This window comes from Pecten maximus, chromosome 14 (assembly GCF_902652985.1).
Source record: "Pecten maximus chromosome 14, xPecMax1.1, whole genome shotgun sequence".
Lineage (NCBI taxonomy): Eukaryota > Metazoa > Mollusca > Bivalvia > Pectinida > Pectinidae > Pecten > Pecten maximus.
The window spans coordinates 14,158,972-14,186,535 of NC_047028.1; the positions used below are offsets into that span (position 1 = coordinate 14,158,972).

General features: G+C 33.5%; 1 protein-coding gene across 1 annotated transcript; it reads right to left on the reverse strand.

The window, feature by feature from the left end:
* Positions 1-26,873, reverse strand: LOC117342500. Its single transcript, XM_033904674.1, has 16 exons — positions 25,861-26,873; positions 21,452-21,845; positions 20,982-21,014; positions 20,212-20,324; positions 18,875-18,942; positions 16,003-16,232; positions 15,619-15,735; positions 14,707-14,991; positions 14,176-14,244; positions 13,661-13,999; positions 11,394-11,720; positions 8,073-8,225; positions 7,319-7,657; positions 4,780-5,127; positions 2,662-2,832; positions 1-2,227 (listed from the first exon to the last, which is right to left on the reverse strand). Exons 1-16 carry the CDS (start codon positions 26,128-26,130, stop codon positions 2,031-2,033), a joined length of 3,453 nt encoding a protein of 1,150 aa, XP_033760565.1. The 5' UTR covers positions 26,131-26,873; the 3' UTR covers positions 1-2,030.
* Positions 26,874-27,564: the final 691 nt, after the last annotated feature.

Genomic DNA, 27,564 nt, shown 5'->3' on the forward strand with positions numbered 1-27,564 from the left:
TACAATTCAAACGATTTATTTTAAAAAAAAATCATTAATATGTGATACATTTCAAACAGGTATAATTCAAATAAACGTCTTAAAGTTAATGGTTTTTGTAGTAATATCTGATATTTTGTGTCCAGGAAATATTATCGCCTGTGTATAGTGAAATCAAATTATCCCTCGATTTGCTGTTAACGTGGAATATTCCTATAATAGCGATCGCATTGATTTTATGATATGCCAGCCTGTTCATTGTCAAGGCGCAACATGTATACACATTCTGGTTTTCACCACTATTTCCCATGCTATTTGGATAATAGTTCGTCCAGCTTTTTCTATGTGTTTTTTTGTTAATCATAACATTTAAAAATGATATATCATCAGATGTGTGCAACCGATAGTTACCTGTCGATATCAATGCAATTTAACAGAGTTATGCCCCTTTGTAATAATGGTTCCTATTGGAATGAATAGTATAACTCACCTCATGTATTATTTATTATGATAAACAATACAAAGTAACAAGAATTGTATATGGAACAACGTATGAATTGTGTATGCAACTGAAAAGCTAAATCAATCCTCAATAGATACACGACATATATATCATCGTACATATCTTATTTTAAAACCGACGCTATATGGACGTGGACCAAATGCATGTAATATTCAGAATGCTATGACTAGAACCTTACTAATGGGGCAAAAACAATGACGAGCTCATTTCAAAATGTCATTTCTTCGGCTGACGCACCAAGACGTTACGTTTTGGTATTTTGGAAGCAAATATAAAGCAAAATATTCAGTATAACTATATAGCATACTGTCCAACCTAATGCGTTATACATACACAAAATTTTTTTTCTCGAATTAATTTGATTTAAATATTTTCATATACATATTTCGATAGGTGCCGATTAGCATTGATGGTTATATATAAACCACAAAATATAACAATTTCTATGTTTACGATAAGTAACACAAAATACATCTACGTGATTTACATGAACACACAATTATTCTTGTAGTAACGTTATCACCTTACTCACGTGTTACCTTTGTGGTGACTTTACATACAGTAGCTATAAATATGAATGTAAACTTATACTGTTTGCAGAATGTTGACACATTTAACCAACAAATTACCAGCAAAATAGCATTAACACTCTTATTTAACTCGAAAGAATCTCACTAATGTCTTAAACTTCTTCCTGTTTACGAGTTAAGTGTCCAACATGGCAACTATAGACTGATATTGATCAGCATCATTAGTTGAATTCCTCTGACACAAATCCTTTTTTGCTTGATCCAAACCACATAATCTTTGATGCGACAAGAGTCTTATTGAAAAAAAGATATTTCGTTAGGAAAAGTCTGCGAAAACTCTTTTTCAATCGCGAGGTCAATACGATCACCTTTCATCTGGTATCAATGTTTCATCAAGTTATGGCAAATAGGGTTCACGAAACACCTATCACTGTGCTCCGACGTGTGTATTATGTATGATGTCTTGCGTTATCATAGAACGTCAATCACAGGTATATCGGTACTACACACAGTGGTGATCCTGCTGTCAACAACAATGGTGATAGGGCCATCTTAACACTTCAGATAGCATCAAGATATGCTTCCGACAACAATCTTTGAGATCATATCCAAAATTGTTGTGATATCACACAGCGTTGTACACACTGTAGACCGCGTCACATCATTTTATAGGAACGTATGATTTCTCCCTTGTTAATAAATACGTATTTTCTACAGTTTTACAATTCATACAAAAACGTAGTTTTCATTAAATTGAATTCCATGGCACAGCACAATTTAAAATGTCATTTTAACTTTCAATTGTAATTCACTTTCTTAATAAATAATCGCACATTGTAAAGTTCATCGAAAACTCATAAAGCATCGATACAATACAATACGAACTCTCAAAATTAATTAAAGTTAGGATGTGCAAAATGTATCCAGTATCATCGCAAGAAATGTATTGCTTGTTAAATGTTAAGAAAAGAAACATATCCCCAGATTAGTGGATATCATCATGACTTTTCCTTGTTGTAACAAAGCGACTGTTCAGTATTAAAAGTACATTGACCGTCTGCCAGGTAGAGAGTTCCTAACGGACAGTGCTGGAGAATTCCCTTTCCTTGGACACACCACGTGTACTTGTTACACAAGAAGGCGTGAGGATAGTACACACCGTTTTTGTTTGGTTGGCAAGGAAACTCAGGATCAACTGGTAACAGAAATAATAATAAATAATCGTTTTATTTTGTAAACAGCACGTATTAAAATGTTGTACAGTATATGGATATTCAGGTCGTTATGTATTTAGCATTTATTGTTCTTATGCGCTTTTTACTTTAATTATGTTAAATTATCATGGTTATAAACCTCTTTGGTATTTCGGTAAAGAGGGACTCTTTCAAGCTTTACATCGGTGTCATTGTAAGATTAAAATGAAATTAATCAATATGTATCCTAAATTTAGAAGATATATCGCCATGTATTCTGTGCATTTATTTCAGTAAATGTCAGCTGATGTACGTATTTAAACTTATTTGATTAAACTTACATATAATGGACTTAGAAGTAGATGTACGTAATCATTTAAACATACATATGATGGAAAGTTAGAATCTTAATACGTGACTACATGTTTATACGTACAGACGGAGGACTCGATTGGCTCCGGAAGGTCACACTGTTGTGTGTCTGGATTGAAACAGAGACCTATGCTACACTGACGGACATACACGTATCCCTGAGCACACTGTATATACTGCCGACAGTTGTGAGGGTGGATCAGGTATGTGGTATTGCGGGAACTACAGAAGTTTGCTAAAACAAAACAAAATCCAAATTTGTTATTGTGAACTGGATCAGATACACTTTACTAAGTCCAAGTCAATTTACAGGTATATTGAATTGGCATGCTCCATGAAATCGTCGGTATTACGCAGTTGCCTTAAGCTTATATCAAGATTATTCTATTCATTATTAGTAAGATATTATACTTCTGCTCTTTATGTAAAACCTAAATCATATAATGCATATCCGCTTATGGTTGAAATATCTATATTCCGAATGAAAGAAAAAATAAATATATCTAAATGTAAATATAGGATATGTATCTATACTGACCTTCAAGCAAATTTTGTAAGAATTGTAATATTTTTTATGGAATAAAGACTATATAACTTACAGTACTGTAAACGTAGCGGTTATATTTCTTTTAAGTTTTTTCCCACAGGAAACAATGCGCTTAAATATGATTGCAATAATTTCATTTTCTGTATACCACACTACTATGCCCCTGTCACACTTGACCGGATTGGTGTACCGGACATCAACGGATAGACATTTTTGTTATCCGGTGGTATACGGTGGCAAAGTTGTCAGTCCGGTAGAAAAATCCAAACTGACGACGTACTTGCACCGAATATGGAACGGATAAAACGTACCAATAACGAACATGTAACGTACGGCTACCGTACTACCAACCGGGTGTCTCCGAATGAGTAACGAACAACAAACGAACATGAACCGGTGAATCAGGACGTGTACAGGATGCATTCCGGACAAACCGAACACCTAACGGACATTAACGCGCGCGTGCAGAAAAAAACAAGATATATGCATTTCTCCGGCGATCAGTCAAAAGTGTAAATATACATTTTTAACATTTGTAGATTAAGATAATATTTATATTATATTTATATATAGATAATATTTTATAGCCAAATTTAAATGTCAACATTGTTAATTGTATTGCGTTGTTCATGGCCAATTTTTGGGGGGTTTATTGTTTTGTTTTGTGTGTGTTACAATGACATGTGTAATTTAATTCTGCACATCTATTTTAGATTTGTCTACACATGTAATATGAAATAGATACGTGACACATTTGCCAGTGTATGTGAAAAATTTTAGTATATGTATATATAATGTCTTATTTCTAATATTCTGTATTCTGTTAACTGCACAGAAACTTTAGTCTGACATTCCATGCTGACAACTGTCTGTGAATCTAATTTGGAAGCTTCCGAGAACCTTTTTATATGCCTGCGATAATTAATCAGTTTCTGTCGGTAGTCAGTTCCTCCCCCTGTAGGTATCCTGTAGGTATTCTGTATTCATCCGTTCTGTGCGTGTTATCCGTTTTCAATCCGTTTGTCTATTCGTCGTGTCCGGTGTTAATCCTGCAAGCATCCTGTGTTTGTCCGTTATGTGTCTGTTATGTGTTCGTTATGTGTTCGTTATGTGTCCGCTGAAGGTCCGGTTTATGCGTGGCGTATGCGTTCAAGTTCCATCAACGGACTGGGTAACGCATGCCCCCCGTACACCTACCGCATATAAACGAACAATGACAGGATATATACAGGACAAAACGGACATGCACAGGACAGCCAACGAATATTCTTATCCGTTACTGTCCGTTTCAAAGTTTTGTGCATGCACAAAACTTTCCAACGGATACCACCGGACGCACCGTACATCACCTGACATGAAACGAATGAACCGAACATAAAACGGACATAAAACGGATATTGACGAACATCACCGGATATCCAAAAATGTTATCCGTTTCACGTCCGGTGGCCCAATCCGGTAAAGTGTGACAGGGGCATTAGATATATATATATAGAAAATAGATTAAGCGCATCAATTCATCAACGCGGTAATTTGTTAAAATATTTGAATATGGAAATTTGAGTGTGCCTAATATAGTACGTTTACAGTAATCAGTACTTAAGTTCTGATCTATGTTTATTTGGCTGTATTTACCTGGAATGACATGAACTTTGAAGGAATCCCATAATGTCTGTCCCTTCGGTAATGCGTCATTATTCTCAACAACACATCTTAACACCATTTCATCTTGTTGTTCTGAAGGTATGAATGACAGCTCACGTCTAATCGTCTTGGAACAGTTCCCTACCACGGACTTGGTCTGTGTGTCATTGAACACTGGTACAGAGACTCTAGAGAATTGGGTTTGGTCCTTGTATTTTACCTCCCATCTTAGGTCGCCGTAGGGATACCCAACGTCACCCTCACACGTAAATGTCTGCCGAAGTCTCTTCCCCTCTATAATTTCTATGGGACTCGATATCTGTGGCGGGTTCGGTTTAACTGCAGCATAACGAAAGAAATCAAATATAATATTGTAATAACAGACTTCAATGATAGTTCCCTCAAAATTTACTTAAAATGATATTTCAACAGATAACAATATCGGAATACCATGCATTCTTTATCTTGTATTTGATTAACTATAATGTATGCACAAATCGAATTCACCTTTATTACTGTCTATCATGAAAATGTCCTGTGTCAGCCAATGATAAGACAGTCAGTTCGACATGTCGTCTGAACGAATATGTATATTTGAATTTAGGTCTTTCATTGCATTTTGATTGGAAGGAAGTTTATAAATTGACTTCATATTTCAATCTTATAAGTGTTGAGTCCTAACATGAAAAATCGACATGTCCTCTGGAAAGAAGGATTATGAATACAACTTTTAACGTAAAGAAACATAGAACAATATAGACTATACTAAAACAATTGTACGTTCCAAGAATATTTTTTAAGACCTAACCTCATCAATGTACCATGTAAATCGTGACAGATTGACGTATTATCTGTATTTAGAACGTTAAAGGTCTGCGTCAGTAATACATCTTCTGCCATCTAGTTATAGGTACAACCATACATAATAATGTCTCGCTCATCAAATGCCATTTCACTGGTTAGCTTACTATTGAATAACCGAGCATTTACAGTTCCAAGCAGATTTGATGTATTTTATACTTGGACTATGACATTTTCTTATCTTGTCCCTGTTGACTATATCTAATTCCGCCAACGGTGTTTCATGTACATGTATATTAGATACTAGTACATATGAATATTCATAAAATTTGCAAGATATAAAGTGATGATATACTACCTAACAGGATAATACGGACATGATCATAAAATATTTTAAAGTATGCTTATTTTGGTTACGTTTGATAAGTACTCATGACAAGTACCTACAATGTATATGGATATATACATTTATACAGTCCATCTATTCTAACTATACATGTATTTGGAACGTAAATGATGTTGCCGAAAAATATACCTGCTAATAATTCCTTTACAAAATCAGATGACAAAAATGAAAACCAAGATAATAATTATAAATACATTTTGCAGGTTAAGGTTTTAATTGTTCTTAGCCTACGAATATTAGATATGATATTGGAATTATTTATTTCTTGATTTCATACTTTTGACATTTTGAAAAAGTGCGATATTTGGGGACGCAATATCAGATTATTTTTTTGTATTATGCCAAATTGACAGAGAAACGTAACCAATAAAGAGGATAAAATCATAAAATATATAACGTGTTCTTATAATTAATAATTCATATTTACTATAGAGTATCCAGTGCTTATGACGTCATCCTGTTGAATCTATTTAATCGTCAAGTAATTGTTTCTATAGGCGGCAACAAACAAGTTATATCTAACCTAGATATGTCGAACACAGGTGTACAGTGGATTAAGTTATGAATGTCGTTCATGTCAAATGAAATTCGTGAGCTAGCTGAACATCATTCAGGGAAGCATTGAAATGTACAACGTGATAGGTAGGTCCTTAAAACAGGAAAGTTTAGGATTATCTATGACATAAGAACTGTAGTTATCCCCCAAAAAACTCATGATATTTTCTTTTGTTTAATGTACCTCTCAAAGCTTAAGGAACTTAGTAAATTAAATGTGGCGCGTACGACATCTACATACCTACATTCATCATGGATAGAACAACTCACATACAATTATTGTAAGACCCTGTTAATTGGGCCGTCACATACTGCCACGCCCCTATAAATCATAACTGCTAACATACATCCACAAACATTAATATCCTTATCATCAGATATATGGGTCTTACTACAATTTTGTGCATCTGAGAATGTGACTGATTTTTTTTATTTAAACGAGACATGAATCTATATATGATAATATACCTTAATTGTACCAGAGGTACATATTAATTGTACAATGTAGCATTAATTTACATTTGACATTTGTGTGTCTGCTCAACTGTTTGTCTCTAAGAACACACAGCATCATACAAGGCTAGCATTGTACACTTGACAGACATGTAATGAAAAAGGTAATTAACGACACCATCATGTAGTTTGTTTATGACATTATTTATAGCCTAGGTGCTTAATGTACAGTATTAGTTTTTTTATACCGCCGTTGATATACACCAAACGTAAATTATTTTCCATTCTCGACGGAAGTTCGTTAAGCTTGTTTACCTTTCAGAGATAGTTGTGCATGAGATTCAGGTAAAACGTAGTCTGCATCAACTTCACAAACATAAGTCCCCGCATCATCACAATGTAAAGTGTAAATCCAGATTTTAAGTTCCGCCTCATATTTTGTTGTTTGGATATCCGCAAACAGTCGTCCTTGCATGTTAGGATCTTGAATCGTTACATTTGTTTTGTTGGATGCAACAACAACCGGGATCCTGTCCCCAGATGGTAGGACCTTCCTTAGTCGTATTGCATCCCAGGGACCGATGTGTTGCACGCGACACGTCAGCGACGTTACGCCTTCATTCATGTACGCTACCACGTCATTCATCGCAATACCTGTTTTTGGGATTTGTATATAGATTAATTTGTAATATAATCCAATATACACCAAAATGTATGTGTAGTTTCTAATTTTGTCAGTGGGTGACAAAAGGGACGATTTACTGCATTGTTACACACAAATTTGATATTGATATGGTGAAAATAGAGAAAAATGGCGTGTGTGAGTTTCCACAATAAGTATTTAGAATTTATAATTACATGCATATACATCACATTGTTTACCTTGTGCATGACTCAATCATAGTTATTTCAAGGTTTTTAGTCTCGTTGTGTGTAATTTTACGACAATGTTTAATTATAAGTCACAAAACGATACCTCATATTGATATATGTATTATCGTAACATGTAAAGATATGATTATTGAGAAATTGAATAGTTAACTGTCAATCAAGACAATTATATATTTACCTGCTTGGCCACAAGAATTTGTCTCTATGTTGAAGCAAAGTTTGTTCTTGCATTTGAGGACGTGTACCGTGTTGTTCTTACATCTGACATACTGGTCACAACGGTACGGGTGTCGAGTCATGTGATTGTCGGGCTTCCCACGGCACAAATCAGCTGTAACATGTAAATGAAGCATATATGTGAACGTTGTTAATATTATGGTAGATAGAGACATTTCACATTTATCCGGGATGATCTGATATTTCTCCAGCGTCAACAGCACAAGTATTACATTTAACTGGCACGATTTATATTCTCCCTGCGCCAACATCAGAAAAATTACATTGAAGTGGTACTCTCTACAATCTCCCTCGTCAACAGCCGACATATTACATTTTAGTTGTGGACGGATACAGCGACAGCTATATCAACCATTAGCAGACAGGTTGTATACATACATATGCATTCTCAAATCACAACTCAAATAAGCGTTTAAGTTGGTGCGGAATTCTTCTCATTATATTACATTATTATTTCTTAGTGATTTACATGTATCGTTTAGTTGCATCACAATTGCGTTTATGCTTTCTTTTCTTTCGGGATATTTCAATTGGTTTTTATGTTATACAACACATAACAAATGTTAATTTTAATTTGAAATCATGTTTTTCCAAATGAAGTTTTCTTCAAACACTAACAAAGAGTTCAGTTTTTTTCTTTCGCAAATAAAAATTTGAAAAAAAAGGTTTTGTGATAAAACATCAGAATGATATTAAACCTATAATATTATACATATCCAATTAATACGTGTTATACGATGCATTTAATAACGTAAACATTTCCTGATAGTAGGCGTAGCATTAAACAAAATTAATGTTATTATTCATTTATGAATAAGTTTCGTCGTGTGCTGTATATGCAAAACATTTCTAAAATGTTAATTCCGTTTTATGTCAAACAAAATAGTCGCCTACTAATTAATTATTCTTCTATGAGGCTGTTGTTCTGTTATAAAAAATCAGCACTAAAAATCTTTTGCAGTCGATATGGTTTGGTTTGTACTGTTTAACGTCTATTATTATCTAAGTTGACTAAAGGACGGTCTCCTGGTAATAATTATAGAAACTTTGCCAGGTCTATGTTGGGTGTGACAGACCCTTTAAAGTTCTACCATTAACCACTGAAGAGAATCCCTGTAGAGAGTGGAAGAGCGTTGGGAAATGATGTTACTCAACTCGTTAACCATATAAATTTATATGTAAACACAGATGTGATAATTAATCACACTTCCGTAGATGTAAAAACAAAACTGTAACAGCGATAAACGTATTGCCGAAAATATTACTATCTACAATATCATTGTTTATGATGATATACTGAGCTACCAAATGTTTCGTCAAATAACAGTAGGTCCCATACACTACCATAAGGACTGTTAACTAGTTAAACTATCATAACATTTTCACCAGCAAAGTTCACCAAATCTATGACATCTTTTAAAAAAAAAAAACTTAATTAGATATTTCTTGATACGATATATCAATTTTCCTGCTAAGTAATTAACGGTTTAACAAGTGTTGTGGCATATATTTTAGATTACTTTATATTAGACTATGTCACATATTAGAGTCGAGCTTGAACTCTTGCCCAACCTGACAGTGATGTATTTTGTACGTTAGCCTGATGGCAAAAAATTATAATATATACGCATGATTTACCTACTCAGCACATGTGATCCACTCACTGTCTTTAAGCTTTTTGTCTTACAGGAATAGCATACCATTGTAACAATGTTATGTGTGAACAAGTCTTAACGCATTGTAGCATATGTTTAGATCCGTCTTGATTTTTCTGGCATATCTTTTAGATTTTCAAACGGTTGACATCACTGATGAGTCCCAAAACGGCCAAAAAGCTGTTTATGGCAGACCCTAATAAGAAGGAGTAAGCGTCGTCTTCTCCATCGACGAAATAAAGGTTTATAAATAATGATCTTTCAAGAGCGGCTATGTCAAATTAATTATATCAAACGGGTTCAATAATTTGATATGAGGCGAGAGGCATGTGTCATATGATACAGGTACAATAGACAGATTCAGTTATCATATAACTCATCTTTATGAGAAGGTAAGTGAAAATCCTCAAAAAAATATTTCTATTTATGACTTATTTCGACCCGGACTGATGTTCCGCTCTAAAGAGAAAAATATTGATGACGTCACAGTAGCGTTATTACACGTGTGTCATGTGTGATGGTTACAGTTACATGGTAGAGCAAGCAAGCTGTATATATACGCTGAAACAACTTTTGAGATTTGTCTTGTCTTAAACAGAAGAAATCATGTTAAAATTCCGTGACACGTGACCTACCAAAAAAGGTTGTCCGGTTAACACGCGTTTCCTTTATTAACAAACACGGGCTTTCCTCAAATATGTAGTTTGCATTATTTTAGTGTAATGATAACTGTTTGTCATACATCATAATTGTTTGATATGTTTGATGTTCTGAGAACAGATAAGGTGAAAACCTATGGCTGACCACAAATTCAACTTATACCAGCATACACATCTATCACCGACAGATTTTGTTGTATCCCCCATTAATCAATGTATGACCTGAGAACACAGTATACATATTAATTGGCATTTGTAAATGTCAATTTCGAGTAATGTTATATTATATATATATATCAATGGTTAACTTCGAAGGAGCACTTTACAGTACAATATGGCTGCCACTGAGATATCTAATAACACATGCTTTATTACATTTCATCAATGGTATATTGTTTAAGTATTATAATTGGCTATATTTAAATGTGACTTGTGCTTGACAATACTCTATCCAGTTGGTTACATGATACTCTCCGTGTAGTGACTAGGTGTAGTGATGTAATTCACGTTCTCCCAAGTAAGTCGAGCGGAAGACATGATATGTACCAGTGTCAACACAGGAAATAGCCATCAATTACAAACGTATCACTCATCGTAAGCTTTTTACTGTTAGACAATTTACTCTGCCTGAATTTAGGATACGCCGTCTCGAACGTTTCCACTGTAATTGTACTTGTTCACAGTGATTTTTGTACTTTTCGCATTGTAAGACTTCTGCTAAATTATTACTTCGCTCATCAAACTTCCTTGGTTATTGTTGCTACGACATATTCTGTGGATGCGCCTATTCATCATTGTGCTTTTTCTGTTAAAATATAGGTGTGAGCTAAAATTGAGTGCGCCAAAATAAGAGTATTATTACTAAATAATGTAGAAAGTTGGGGAGACTTGAAAACATTTAGATATTTAAATGATAAAACAAGTCTAAATGTACAGAAACATAGTTACCTGGAACAACCTTCCAAATCGTTGAAGTCGATAGATTTTTTGCCGAAGGGAAATATGGATTGACAACCTTACATTTAAGTACTGTTCCGTTCCCTTCCATCGCTGGGATCAGTTTAAAAACACTCGTTGCCATATTTTTACATTCTCCAGAAAACTTTATATTTGAAACGTCTAGAGGAATAAATTCGGTATGTCCACGTGGTTTAACAAACCACTTGAGGGTTCCTACGGGATATCCAACATTGGCTGTACATTTTATTGGTCCCGTTATTTGTCGCTGGTCAATTATTTCTGACGGCATTGTGACTTTCGGTGTTGTAGGAGAAGCTGAAAAGGAGAAGAATATGTTCGAGTTAAGAAGTCGAAAGTAAACAAACAACAAATCAGGAAAATGCGTTACCACAACTAAAACATAACATATTTAAGATACAGTCGTCAGATAATAGGTTGGTTGATACAAAAATTGTAGTTACTAGCTAAGAACATATGAATACAAGGCCAATCAAGGTATTTGTATGCATGGTTGCAAAATAAACGAAGAAAAGCGGAAAGCGTGAGGGAATTATGATGTATAATATCAAAATTTATGAAAAATATCTTTATCATCAGATTGTTGCTAGAATTGATAATTGTTTAATACAAACATCAACAGAAATATCAGATATGTAGATTTCATCAAATCGTGGTATATCGTATACTAACTGGAAATTGTATTCGGGCACTCCGTTTATATTTCATATGGCAGTGTTTTTTCGCCCTGTATCTCCGTTATTTAGAAACACCGGTAAAACGGGGGGAGATATTTTGCATGCCATGCACGAATGTTGTGTGTGTGATGTATTAAATGATTGTTGGTGCCAGCCAACATTTATGAATTGCGTGTGTGCAGTCGATTGCGTGTTAGGGAACGCTACGCAACACTATAAGTAAATATTGTGCAATTTCAACACCCACGGCTCGACTCAATAACTAACACGACACACGACATGGATATGTTTTTGTAGAATCAATTGTATATTGTGCAACGTTTCACAATAGTAAATATTGTGTAATCTAAATAAGAGATATTTCATTTATGTAAACACACAAAATACATTACTGACCTCCCCAAATCAATAACACATTAGTAAATATTGTGTAATCTTAACACCCAGCATTGATATCCTCAAATCCATTACACAATTAGTAAATGTTATTTATTACATTTTTACCAGTGAAATATCAAAAATTATTCATTCTATAAAAGTGATATTTTTCACTAGTGAAAAATATCACTTTTGCTGATTTGACCAATCAAATTAATGATTAGAAAATACCAAAATAATTGACCAATCAGAAAGCCCGACATATATGTCAGCACCTGGACAGGGGGAACTACTTTTTTTGTTTATATTAGGCCTAGTTAGCATACGGGGTAGGTTTTTCGTTGATAAAAAATTGTAATAAACAGAATATCTAACAGTGTCTTCAGTAATACCAAATATATTTCACTCGTGTGGCTAATATTTTGATAGTTTTCATTCGTGCTGCGCACTCGTGAAAAATATCAAAATATTAGCCCCACTCGTAAAATATATTTGGTATTACTGAAGACACTGTTAGATATCCTCTATACATCTAAACACACTAGATACATTATTGATATTCTCAAACCCATAACAAAGTAGTAAATATTGTATAATCTAAGCAACCGACATCCCATATATCTTAACACACTAGAAACATCATTGATAACTTCAAACTCCTTACAAAGTAGTAAATATTGTGTAATCTCTATAATAGATATCCTATTTATTATGGGGAGCCGTTTTACTATTTATTAACAAAACTGGATATCTATAATTCGAATTTAGAATATCCATAATTCATTTCTGGATATCCATAATTCGAATTTCGGATATCTTAAAATGTTTTGAATTTAGGATATCCATAATTCGAATTTTGGATATCCTTAATTCATTTTTGGATATCCATAATTCGAATTGAGGATATCCATAATTCATTTTTGGATATCCATAATTCGAATTTTGGATATCCAAAATTATTTAATGATATCATAAATTCGAATTTTGGATATCCAAAAATGAATTTTGGATATCCAAAAATGAATTATGGATATCCAAAATTCGAATTATGGATATCCAGTTTTGTTAATAAATAGTAAAACAGCACCCCATAATTTATCACCCAAAACACACAAAATACGTCATATCGTCAAACCCATTATTTAATAACCATAGACAATAATAACTCGTTTTGATACCTACCTCTGATAAAAAGATATCCTCTTTCAGTCAGAGTCCTCTCTGGGCTATAGACGTTACAGACATATGCACCTTCATCTGTACAGTCAATTTTGGTGAAGTTAAGGGAGACCCTGGCAGAAGTTTGGCTAATTTTAAGCTTGACGATAAGTCTGTTTGTATACTTTTCGTCTGGAGGATCTGGATTACCGTCAGAAGACACATTTAGTACTTTAGTTATTCGTCCCCCTTTTCGCTCATGGGTAACAGTGAGATGTGACCAGCTGGCTAGGTTTTTGTGTACACATTGGACAACCACTGATCCCCCAGCAACTGGTGACCCGGCGTTGGACATGCTGATAGCTGAAGGAAATTACAGATGTTTAACTAGGTATTAATTAATATTATACAATGCATCACTCGAAACGAATATCTAGTTTATCATTATTTTGTTATAAGATAACACATAATATCTTTAAGAAATTGCTACCAATCATCATGACTATGAAAATGTAAACTGTTAACTACTGAAAACTTACATGGATCTCCGCTAATAGATGGTGTGTGTACAGTTGTTGAAAAGCCTTCTTCTTTGAATAGCGTGTCTACTGAAAACAAAAGTAATTAGATATAAACGATCATTGACATGCATGATATTTTAGCAAACTATGGTACTCATGAATTAATTTAATACTTACAGCGCAAAGGCAATTATTACTACGTGTATGTTTATAAAAGAAATAATTTAAGGAAAATAACACTATAGATAAGCGACAATGGTGTATTCTGTTTGAGATGCATTTTCTATTTCTGTTTGACTCCAGTCATAATCATTGTTGTTGATCAATTCATAAAATTTACAGACAATATATAAAGTCTCTATTAAAATTTCACATACATATTTCAAGAGTATGACAGAATATATATTCTTTTTTATATAGAAGTATATATTTCGTATTTTGTTTATGCTACATGGTATTATGTTTTGGTGTAAATACGTATGAAAATCTGCCGTTTTCATGGTCATGATTCTTAATCTACCTCCACCCAATTCGTAAATGAGGTGATACCTGTTGTTGTGTTATGTTCATCTTTTGATGACGTTAATATGTCTGCGATCACTGGGAACTGTGACGTAGAAGGTGACGTAGTAGGTGACGTAGAAGTTATGGTAGAGTGCTCTCTGGCTGTTGTCGATAACTTTGTTGTCGTTGTTGTTGGCTGTGTCGAAGGTTCGTACGTGTCAGGCTTAGTAGTTTTATCTCGGGAAAGGTTGTGTGCCTTTGTTGTTGGAGTTTGTCTACGATCTGGTACAATTGCAGATGTCATTGACGTAGGTTTAGCAGCAGACTTTCCTTTGATTTTAAAACAAAGGGCTTAATTACACGGATTTATAATATAAGGTACGCCATTTTATATTTCCAAATTAAACTTATGTATGAACATTACTTAACAAGTAGTTACTTGAGAGATGAGGTTCTTTTTCAATATATTGCCTCACATATTTATCAACATCAACTATTTATATTTGATCTGCGTATTCCAATTGCCATTGCAATGTGAAATGCAATATGTGATGTTACACTCAAACGACATGGTTTCTATTGTTTTGTTGTTACAGACCTATTATAATATATCTTATTTAAATCAATATTAGAAGTTCGAAATAGCTAAAAATATCATAACTACTCTGTAAATCATGTCATGCTAAGGTAAAGCTCACTCCCAAAGCTGACTATCAAAATTCAATTCTAGTCTGATAAAATATCCTTTAAATTTGAATTCTAATAGTTGCTTCTTTTGTAAAAGAATGGATGCATATAAAATCTCAATTAACTATTTGTGGTTTGAAGATCAATACGTTTGTATTCAGGATAATGCTTGTTCGATACACCAATTAGCATATGAAAAATAGTTACAATTTTAAGTTTATTAACAACCTGTTACCTGTCTAGCGTAATGATTATGTTTTAGGTACATACTAGTAGTAGTCGGTGCGGCTGTGGTTTTCCCCCATTTCCATAGTTTCGGCCTATCAATTGTCCGCATTGACGACAAAGGTGTCTGTGTTGTTGATGAAGAATCCTCACTGAATACTTCTATAAACAACCAAGCATGTCGACATGTAAGTTTTCATTTGTTTATGATATGATTAGATATCTTTAGGAAGAAAAACTGAAAAAGGTTATGATATATATATTTCAAATTATCGTTGTATTGAATACACGTAGATACACGTACATAGTATTATAATCCATAGTAAGAATATGGTGCTATAATATCTGTGTTAAAATGTCTTTACTGTATTTCAACACCGGAACAGAATTATCGGGGGAACATATATTCCAAAATGATAACACACTTACTGGCTACGCTCAACAAAGGTTTCTTTGGAAGTTCCTGAAACTTTTGAAGATCCACCTGCACATTTATGCTTTCGTAGTCCACAACAAAGTCGCCTACATTAATTACCCTGACTCCCTGCCAATCAAAAGACGGGGATGACGTTTTAATCAGTCCTTGTATAGAAGTAGGCTTCCTTAGCTCATTTGTTTCTCGGAAAACTAACTCTTCTAGTACATGGATACTGCCAGACCTACAAAAATATGAATTGAAAATCTGAGCAAATGCACTCTTTCAATCTTTAATAATCTTTGTCGCATTAGTTTTATGAGACATAACAACAATAATAATGTATTCATTTCCATCGTATATATATATTGACAGTGTTGACATGATCAGTAGGACACGTACATTGTATATTCTAATTGGATACGATTTTATTCGTTCGATTTTCATTGAAGGTTTGAATATTATTTTACTGTGAGACACTATGTTTTTACCTCATAACGTCTAAATTAATACGTTGCGTTCCTGTTATAACTCTATTGCAATGTCTAGAATGTATCCTTTCCGTTTGTCATTCAAATGTCTCGCACTCAATTATCATTTACTATTAAATGAGTTGTCTTAAACGAAGAGCTATTAGAATCGTTAGACATTCCGGTATTAGATACGTGTATATATGTTTAGTTCCTTTTCAAAAGATGCATAATGACAGGATTTAGGTTTGTTTCTGAAATGGAATCAGAATGAATATGCTTTGTTATATATAGCGTTGTGAGACCACGATGGCATTTAGAATAAGGAAATAAATCACAAGGGACGCGTGACTACGTCAGAAACTTCATACCATGATATTGAATGGTTTAGAAGCTTGATGTCTGTTTGGCTAATATTTAACATGTGTACTTGCAATTGCTTTTCCGCTATCTCATTGTTATGCATGAATGTGATCAAATGAAAACACATACAGTTCACTATTTGAACTATTTATCCCAAGACGTAATGCAATATTTGTATCGCGTATTCCTACCCTGAGCGGGAACGTAATTTAACTGTCATTAATTATTCCTAATAATTCCAGAATACCAATCATGTTGGCATTCTTTGGAATTGCGAATTGTTCTTGACATGGTTTTCAAGCAACGCAGTGTTAGACATAAACAAGAAGATCCCATGAAACCTGACGGCGACCATTGAATGATACTAACTCGATCGTGTCGTTTCCCCTTTTCTTCTTATTAAAACTTCAAATGTCAAAATCCAAGATGGCGACCTGTATCGTATTTTATCTTTCCCGATCAGTTTCCAAATTTAACTGGTCAAACTAACAATCAAGACAAAGCTTCTTTTGAAATTTTAGAAAGATCAATTCAGTACTTTCTAAGAAATAGCGGTTACGGGCGGAGGACAGACGGAAGGACGGACTACGGATGACGGTTGATTTGAATAGCCTATATCGGATGATGAAAAATGAAATTTGTATATGAAATCAACGTTTACTACATATATGACTTGCATTATTGAAATGTGATGACAATCCGATATCAACTTGTTAATCAACAGAAATGTCACCAGACATATCTTGTTTTAGTATTTTCATATGCATTTAGTTAAGAGCTAGGCATAAATGTCAGCAACGGTTTCGCTATCTATGATATATTTTCCGTCTGCATTAATGTATCATTGGAGATAGTACTGCGCTAACAATGTCTTGCTTACTATATGATGTATATTTCTTATAATCACAGAAAATCACGGACAATCAATCGCAGTGCAATAATGTCAATTTTACTCACTCAATCACACGACTTGATTGTGAGATAAAATCAATCTACATGTATTTAAAATTCAAATGGGCAAAATGAAATGGGAAATTTCAAACTAAAGACACATTTATTGTCAATGGCTTTAATAAAATGTTATTTATTGGGCACCCCCTTTCTCCGTTATATCATGATGTGTTAACACGATTTAAACGTAAATTAGAAACAATGACGCCTTGGTGTCAGAAATGAAAAGTAATGTCCGGGTTAAACTGTAAAAAAAAACATACGGTAATCTTCAAACAATGTCTTTATATACCATGTCAAGTGCAGCAAATATTTTTCAAGGTAATATACATCACAACATCAATAATCAATTTCATTTCCTCAAAGTGTTGACAAAACTCGACATTATAAAAGTGTCAACAAAACGTGACATTGTATCACAGTATCAACATACCTCGACTTTTTATTAGGGTCAACGAAAATCATCTAATCACAGTGTCAATAAAACTCGACATTATATAAGGTTAACAAAACTAACATTATATCAAAGTGTCAACACATAGTGACATCATATCACAATGTCAACAAACCTCGACATTATATTAGTGTCATTAAAAACTGACATTTAATCAAAGTGTCGCCAAAACTTGACATTATTTTAATGTAAACGAAATGTGACATTATGTTAATGTCAAAGAAATGTGACATAATATCACAGTGTCAGCAATATCATTTAACAGTAACCAGACTTATAGCAGTGTCAACGGAAAGTTATCACAGTGTCAAAACGTGTCATTAGATTACAGCGTTAACAATGTATGTGTTGTTAGCGTGAGGAAATGAAGTCACTTGATCAATATTATATTTATTTAGTGTCTCGGTTAAAAGTTTAACATTTTAAGGCACATGTGACATATACCATAAAAAGAGTTCTCTATACGTTTAAGCTATATGTTTGAGTCAGGCGTCAACGTGCATGATACAAACAACAAAACAATAGACTATTCAACGAAATAATGTACCAATATAGTTTTATAAAGTTGACGTCATACTGATTACAGATTTATATAATTTAACTATAGCCTCTTGATTTTATGTATCTTTCAAAATAAATATTGATTACCTTAGCATTTGAACTTTGCACCCGTAGTAATTTCCTGAATATTCACTAAATAAAAACATTCCATCCATCTGAAATAACAAAAACAAAAATTGGTACAATTATCATGATATCCATCTACTCTCTGTGATTTACAATGCGCCTTGAGATAATCAAATATCTTATGACAATGACCCACCAACGTATCATACAATCTTTATACTTTTTGGATGAAGAACAATTGAAAATGCAAGTTAACCTAAAGGTAAACATCCGGCCGTTTTTTCAGATCCTTTGTATTCAACGGATTGCATGAATAATACAGGTAAAACTCCAGAGAGTGTTTGTTTATATTTTGAACGATTACAGCAATCCTTCAATTGTTCATGATGTATTGCAATGGTACAGAAATGATATATACATTAATGATGGAAGTGGCGGAATTATCATTGGAATCAAATACACGGTAATGGCATCATTGTCATAACTATTTCTATGGTTTATAATAACATGCTCTGTATTGTCAGTTTAATACTGGAACCAGCCTTGTTACCCTGAGATTATCACTGTTATAATATGTTTTCCCAGGCATGCTCATGACTTGATTTCACCGAGGTTTCATAAAAGTATGTAAACATAAATCACGTGACTAATCATTAGTTTAACAACAAGAGAGTATTTAATAGCATCACGCAATAATTTCGTCAGTAAATAATATATAATTTAAGTCTTTTCGACGCCACACTCTTTTTACATTGATGAATGTTTTATCAAAGGTCAATAAAACATCATGAGTTCCAAACGAGCATCAGTATCAAAAGCAGTTATCACTTCATTTTGTTGATAATCAGAATGAGGACATATAGAACAAAAACTATCGCATTGATTTATTATAACAAAATACCATTGTTATACAACGTAGACAACAGAGATTACTACCAAAATTGGTTACACGAGTCGAGGGCAATATATCAATAAAATATCTAGATTAACATTGAGACCATTGAAAAAGCATCATATCGTTTTTGATAATTTGATTTTATTAAATGTATTTATATCATTTTATTATAAAATCATGTAAAACAATGACAAATAAGAATATCAGAGAGGGGTAAAATCAGATATTTAATTAATATTTAATTAATCAACATTGTTTTATAGTTTCATCGGTCATTTATACACTGTAGTGTTTTGTGTATAAATGGTATTTCATAGTTGTATTTGACATTAGTTGTAAAAAGCGTGGTATCTAGACAGATGAGAGTTTACAACTGACATCAGTGAGTAATTGCACGAACGAAATATGTTAATGTCTATCATCCTTGCACTATAAACCATAAACAACAGTTTCGTCGTCTTACCTCGTGGCATAAGGGTTCCTCTATTTCTGCATATTTCTTAGTATTCCTGTTTCTCATGTCTTTATTAAAGGTTTTATTCAGTAGACGGAGTTGTACACTGGCAATAACCATTTCTACAAATAAAACGGGAACAACGAGAGTAATAAAAGGTTTTGGCATAGAGTTAAGTTTATTGAGCTACATTATTTCTTATTCTGGATACTGACAAAAAGATAAAAAAAAAAAAAAAAACTTCAAAATAAATCATGCACAGAACATTATGTGTGAAACTCAATTGCATTAACCCCATTATTTTACGTATTTTAAAGATATTGCTAAGATTTGTTAACTCTAATTACGTTAATGTCTACCTTTTGTCTTTTATGTGTGACATTCCGTTGTATGGTTCGTTGGTTGGTATAGATAATTAAACAATTATAGTTAATAGTGCAGCAGTTTTGCTGATATGATATATCCGGATTCGTAAAAATGGAAATTTCTGACAAAATGAATTCCGCATCAAGTTCACAAGTATTGTTTACAAGCGTTGCTATCGTACCTAGGTAGATATTGGATTTAAAGAATGTTTTACTTTGTATATCTTTATTGTATATTATTAGTGACGGTATTGTTAAATGTTGTGTTTTGTGGATGAAGATTTAACTTTATAGAAACAAAAGCTGGGTTATTATTTTTACCAATGTAAAAGCTTAATTGTACTGTAATCTCCAAATGTAAATATAGATGGATAAGCTACGCAGACGTAAGGGTAAACCCGTTATCATACTTACTGTAGCCAGCTTCGTTTGTTTCTGCTTCCTCCTCTGAAAACAAACAAAATATCATAACCAAATCTTTGAGCAAGTGGGAAAAAGTGAGTATTGGAGAAAGTCAGTGTTGAAACCTAGGAAGGGAGTCAGGGAAATCAAAATAAAAAGTAAATATGTATGGAGATTTGTATCAACCTACAGTGTGATTAACCTGATGACCTTGGAAAATTACAAAAGAAATTAAGTAAAGAATATAGGTTTCTGTACCCGTGCAAATAGTTGCAAGGATTATAGCATATAATTCAAAGCAAACATAAGGACCTACAATATATCTAATAAACGTGTCTTCATTTCGTTTTGTATATTCTGTACCTCTTAATACAGCGACACGGAATTCGTGAAGCTGATCATTATTAAACTAATGGAAATAGAACAATGGATTATATCTAACATAAATTGATGATGCAATGGTATCCAAATGAATGACTTACCTCCTGGACGCATAAATACCACAGCGATGGCTGTAAATAAACCTCCAATTATCAAAACTGTCATTATCAACATAGGTATAATGCACACATTTCGCCTTCTCTTCTTTTTGGAAAACTGACGAACAAGTTCTGTTCCAGAGTTCTCTGATTCTTTACGAGAGAATGAATCCCCGGATCCTGGTTTATGATTTAACACAGTCGACACCTCGGAATGGTTCACATTGTTCATACCCACATATCGGTCCCTGTATTTATGTTTTTTACTTCCGTTTTTAACTGAAAGTGTCAAGGTCACAGACGTTTCTCTTAAGTCATTTTTGGTCTCTCGTTTAATTGATGTATCGTTGTTATGACGTTTACTTCTTCTTCGTTTATTCGTGTCATCTACAGATTTCTGTCAAAATAAACAAATATTAATAGAAAAACTGAAAATGTTCGAATCATTAATATTGTAGATGAAAACTTTATTGTTTGCATCAAAGGAAAGAGTAAACCCTCGAGGTAACGGAAACCGCCAAATCAATCTATTCATTCTCGTTAATGCCATTATATGGCCACTTGTCTGGACGTTGTGGTATACACAAGGCTTGCCTGAACACATATGTTTTCATATTTCTGTAGTAAGGTTAAGAAATTGTTTATGTTGGTTATCATGTTTTTTTATGCATGGTCTGTAAAATGAGTGTTCTTTTCACATCATAACCTGTAATTATTTATTCTAGATCTTTTACCTACGAGGAACAACATTTTGCAGCCGTCACGTTCAAGAATAGTTCGGGAGGAGTGAATTTTACACACCACTTCCTTGACAAGATTAGCATTAACGAGATAAACAAGTCTTTAAACATATATTTACGGACATGATATTGTGCTGTGCACGCATGATTAACCACTTTATCTAATAAAATGCATCTTTATTTTCAAAGTGACAGTCGAAATTATTCTAAAATGATTTTTTCTTTGTTAGAAGATTAATTTATTATTGAACTGTATTCACGAAAACAGATTAATTGATGTATAGTCGTGTTTGTCACATACAGTGTCAGAAATCAATGTCTCCGTCCCTGACGAGTGACTGTTGTCGTTAAAGAATACACTACATCGACTCTATATCCACTGAAAGGGTCATCAGGTAAAACAATGGGACAGCTATCCTCGTGTAATTTATACTAATGGAGTAAAGGATGATGGACATTAACATACTAAAGTATGTCATATATCGTGATTAAAACGTACGTCAGAGAGATGTAACAATCTTATTTTAACATACATGGAAGTGAAAGGGGGACCTGATGTTGTTGTAAAGGCAAGGTTGATTGATGAGATATACTTTATTTCATGATACTTTCCTGATAGTATGTTTTTTATTGGCGGTCTGTTGTTTACAGCCTATATCTTGTTAATATCAGCCAATGTAAAAACTATTACAAATATTTCAATTTTGATTAATGAAACAACTAAATGTATTCATTAAATAAAGTATACATACTAAACAGTTCCTCTGCGTATGAATCAATATGGCTTTGTTTATATATACACAAAAAATAATTAACATATGGGCGTGACTAGATGTATTTTCTAGCGTATGAGAGGATGTTATTAGACATGCAAACATAATTATAAAGATTACGATATATCCCCTATATGTTCTTATTTAAAGAAAACGTATCGACTGTTTCCGAAAAAAGTACTGTTTTACGGAAGGTAGGGTAACGTATACGTATAAAACAAAACCATCAAATTAGTTCCAAAAGTTATTAAACAGCATAATCGGAATATTGATGTTGAACATATAGGACAATAGATAAAACCTTTATGCATTTTTGTCGAAAAATGACAAGCAATGCCATTTCACGTCATTTTTCTAACAAATGTATCAAACATGTTCATTGTAAGGTACTTGCATATATCAAAATAATATAAAAGTAGTATCAATAATCTAAGTAATCGTTGCCATTCAATTTGTTAGCTCACCGGTTACGAGTAACCGAGAGCTAATGCTGTCACCCCGGCGTCGGCGTCCGCGTCGGCGTCCCACCCCAAAACTTTAAAGTTTTTTGAGTAAGTCCAAAAGTATACACCTCATGACCTTCTAAGTTGGTTTATACATTCATTAGAGGTCTAGGAGTGATGTTATGGCAAAATCATGCAGAAAAAAATTGTGATTTTTTTCGCATTTTACCATTTTGTGGACTTAACTTTTTTTGCACCAAAACTCACATTAAAGTTTTGGGGGTAAGTCCAAAAGTATACACCTATCACCATTCTAATTTGGCTTATACATTCATTAGAGATCCAGGAGGGATGCTGTGGCAAATCATGCAGAAAAAAAATCGCATTTTGGCATTTTACTATTTAGTGGACTTACTTTTTTTGACACAAAAACTAACTTTAAAGATTTTGGGGGTTAGTTTTGAAAAGCTTGTAAGTCCACACCCTTCTTATTTGGTTTATATATCCATCAGAGGTCTTGGAGTGATATTATGTGACATACAATTTCAAAATTACATGCTTATACATACATAAAAAATGAATGCATAGTGTGATTGCTGCCGCCGGCTTTCGCAATCATTGATTGCACTTGTTTTATATTTGTTATGCAGTTCCATGTATCTGTATCTTGTCATAGACATTGACAATAAGTCCTACACTGATATACTATGGAAAATAATTGACATCCATGTTCGCGTAACACAACATATAATATAAACAGTATGGTATCATAATTCAACTTAAATGTAATGAGAATTACAAATAATATGTTTCAGTTTTAGCGAAAAGTTTAACTGCATGACCAACAGTTACCACTAACTTCTCAAAGTCATATCCTGTCCTTTAAAATATGCATTAAGGAAATACCCTGGTCTTCCCAACAGGTGTTTTGTTTTGTGATAAATTGATAGCTGTATGTAACTGTAATAGTTCAAGGGTCACGATAGGAAAAATCCTTACCAACAGTTCTAGTTTTAAATGTGTAACCCACACTCTCCCCCACCCCCATCCTACAAAGAAATACAAACACAAAAAGAGAAAAAAAAAACATCAATTTTTTCCCCAAAGAGTATTTTTTGTTATCATGAATTCGTATTTCAAGATATGTATGTATAGAGGATATTGAATGGTTGTCCGTTGAATATAACATATATTTCACGAACATGACAGAATTCGATATTTTCACGAAAATATCGAAATCTATTTTCATGAAAATATCGAAATATTGTGTCATACAAGTGAAATATATGTTATATTAAACGGGAAACCTTTCAATTTTCTTTTTATTGTATTGATGCTAAAAAAACAAAATCAAAAACATCGAAAATGCGATAGAGTCAAAAAGTGCAGGAATCATAAACATCGTTCATGACGTCGTCTCTTTGTGACGTTACTCCACGTCAACTTGACGGCGCCATTTTGAAAGTCTTGATCATCACAATTTAAGCGTGTTTTGCTGTTTTCAGATAATCTGTGCATGTAAAGCTAACGTCAAGTGAGTATTTTGTCAAAAACTAGTCTGTATATTTCAGAAATACAGCAAAATAACCGATTTATCTATCTTCGCTTTGTTTGGAAAAATCGGGCAGCTTCAGTGAGCTAAATACAAAATTTCGCTCTGATAGGTTAAAAAACCGAAAAACTGATATTTTCACTGCAAATTCTCATATTTTCACTGCACAGTTTCATCAGTTTGATAAATTTCTATATTTCACTGGCAAAAATGTAATAACCGTTTATAGACAATACTTATTGTACATCATCATACAGTAAATACTCTTATTTCCCCACCATTAAATTTTAAATGAATATATAAGGTAGTTAGAGAATGTTAAATCTTCCTTATACTTTTTGTAAACCGAATAATATTAACAGATTTAAATGACATTTGGATCACACTGAGGAATAAATGATATATCAAAACGTGATATTAAACATTCAGCTACTCATACATGTATAATAAATGTATTGTCTTGTTAGATAGACCAATTAACATAATTTCAAAAGACTGCCACACCACGTAAGCTGTTGAAATGAACGAAAATGGTGAAAATCAAAATCATTTCGAATGAACTGTTGACCACGTTTAGTATGTACCATACAATATTCGGGATCATAATGCTGATATCTATAAAAATCTATATCTCATGGCTTGAACATGAAATTATGACGTCACAATTTAAAGACTTAATGCCATGTTTGAAAATCAAATTACATCTTATCAAAATGAATCGAGTAAGAGGTGTTTCTCTCGCAATAGGATATCTCCTTGTTTTGAAACGGTAAATGAGTATTAAATTATTGTGATGTTTGAATAAGTTCTAAGACAATGCCACGAGCTTTACAACAATTTACGACACACACACATATATATTACGACAACATCTAATAATTTTATAAAGGTCTCTAAGACTTACCATCCGATGGATTTCTTTAGGATTGTCAATGTAACATTTGTTGTCAAAGCTACAAACGGGAGAAAGTCGCCGGGGGAGGCCTGGAGACTGTTGGGGGATATCAGGTAGCGGTCTACTCATGAGACTTTCTTTAGATATTCTCCGTACATCCTGTACCCATTCGTCACATCGTGATTCCTGGATAGAGCTGAGACAATTGTCGGACACAAACGGAGGGTCGGGATACTTCCGAGGATCATCAAACATGGAAACCCAATGTGGAGTCCCCATCTTCTATAAACGTAGTAGCTGTATGAACTCCAAAATATACGTTGTTATTATCATACGGCACGACTAATATCACAGTAATTCAATGTAAAACCGTTGTACTTTTCCATGATTTTTTTTCAATTATCATACACTTCTATCCGAGTAAAACATTTTCTTTAAGACTCATTATCACTAATGAACAATTCTATTTTTAAACAGAAGCCGTGCGTTCACTTTTTGACCTAAGGCACAAATTGCTCTAACTCGTGACAATTACAATGGCGTAACACATTTCTCTCCATCCAAAAACCAATCCTGAAGTATGAAGTATGGAAGTATTAATCCTTTGTGATATGCTGTTAGGTACCACTGTCTACCAGTTTTAATCCGTAGGTTAAAACACAAACCGCAGTAGTCCGTGCATCAGGTAAATGGTATATCCAGGTAACGTATCACACCTGTAGGACTATATTTGTGTTTTTACCTTGACATGCTAAAGTTTCTATTTCCATGGTGGTACATCCCTAACACAAAGGTGTAACGTGTTAAACACTAGCCCAGGTAAGTTCCAGGTTGGTACTTGCAGTAGATATACGGAAGTGTGCCATGAAAAACCACAATGAATTACTGAGCTCGATTAATGTGACATTATGAAATTTCGTCGTCGTCGTGTTTTGTACAAAATTAATTTCATTCTGTTATGTCCGTTATGAATACAGAGCGGACAGGGGCCTGCGACAGGATGTGTAGGTCCTATATATTTTACCTGTATATCACAGTCTGGGACTCAGACACGTCACACAGATATATACATGTGTGGGGAATCATAAAAAGCAACAACAGGTACGTCGTCTTATCCATCAACGGACTTATTATGAAGGTAATAATAGAATATCATCACTCCTGGAATGTGATAATGGCTTTGTTATTGTCAATGTGGCAACAACACAACAATTTTAGAATACCACATATATAGGAATATTGTCACACTGACATAGTACTAAGCGATACTGTCATCAGTTTATTAATTCCTATATCCTTAAAGAAATGCAAGCATCATTGATATAATACAATCAACTGTTATTTATATACATGTGCTTACAACTACATTGGATTACAACATGTAGTCACCTTAAACAAATTCACAACTGAAATATGGCACCTCCCCATCCGGATTTTGACATTTGTCGGTCTGTTTTGAGTTTGTTTTCTCCGTCACTTCTTCCTAATGTACTCTGCTGTATCTTTCCCTCAATTTGTGTTGAACTTTCCAAATGTATATGACAGTTTTCCTTGATTATAACGAGTATACTATTTGTAGATGTATAGAACAGCCTTCCCTGACATTTCTTTAAGCATTGATGTCAATTTTTTTTAAGTTATTGTGACGTCACATTTTGCGCGCCATTTTCGGGTTTTTTCATTGAGGTATGAACAAACATCTCAACCAATCAG

Coding starts and splice junctions, on each gene's coding strand:
- LOC117342500 (XM_033904674.1), bottom strand. CDS start 26,130: ATGGGGACTCCACATTGGGTTTCCATGTTTGATGATCCTCGGAAGTAT. Junction 14,245..14,706: donor TGAACATAACACAACAACAG/GTATCACCTCAT, acceptor TTTTGTTTTCAG/TAGACACGCTATTCAAAGAA. Junction 2,833..4,779: donor CAAAGTTCATGTCATTCCAG/GTAAATACAGCC, acceptor GTTTTGTTTTAG/CAAACTTCTGTAGTTCCCGC.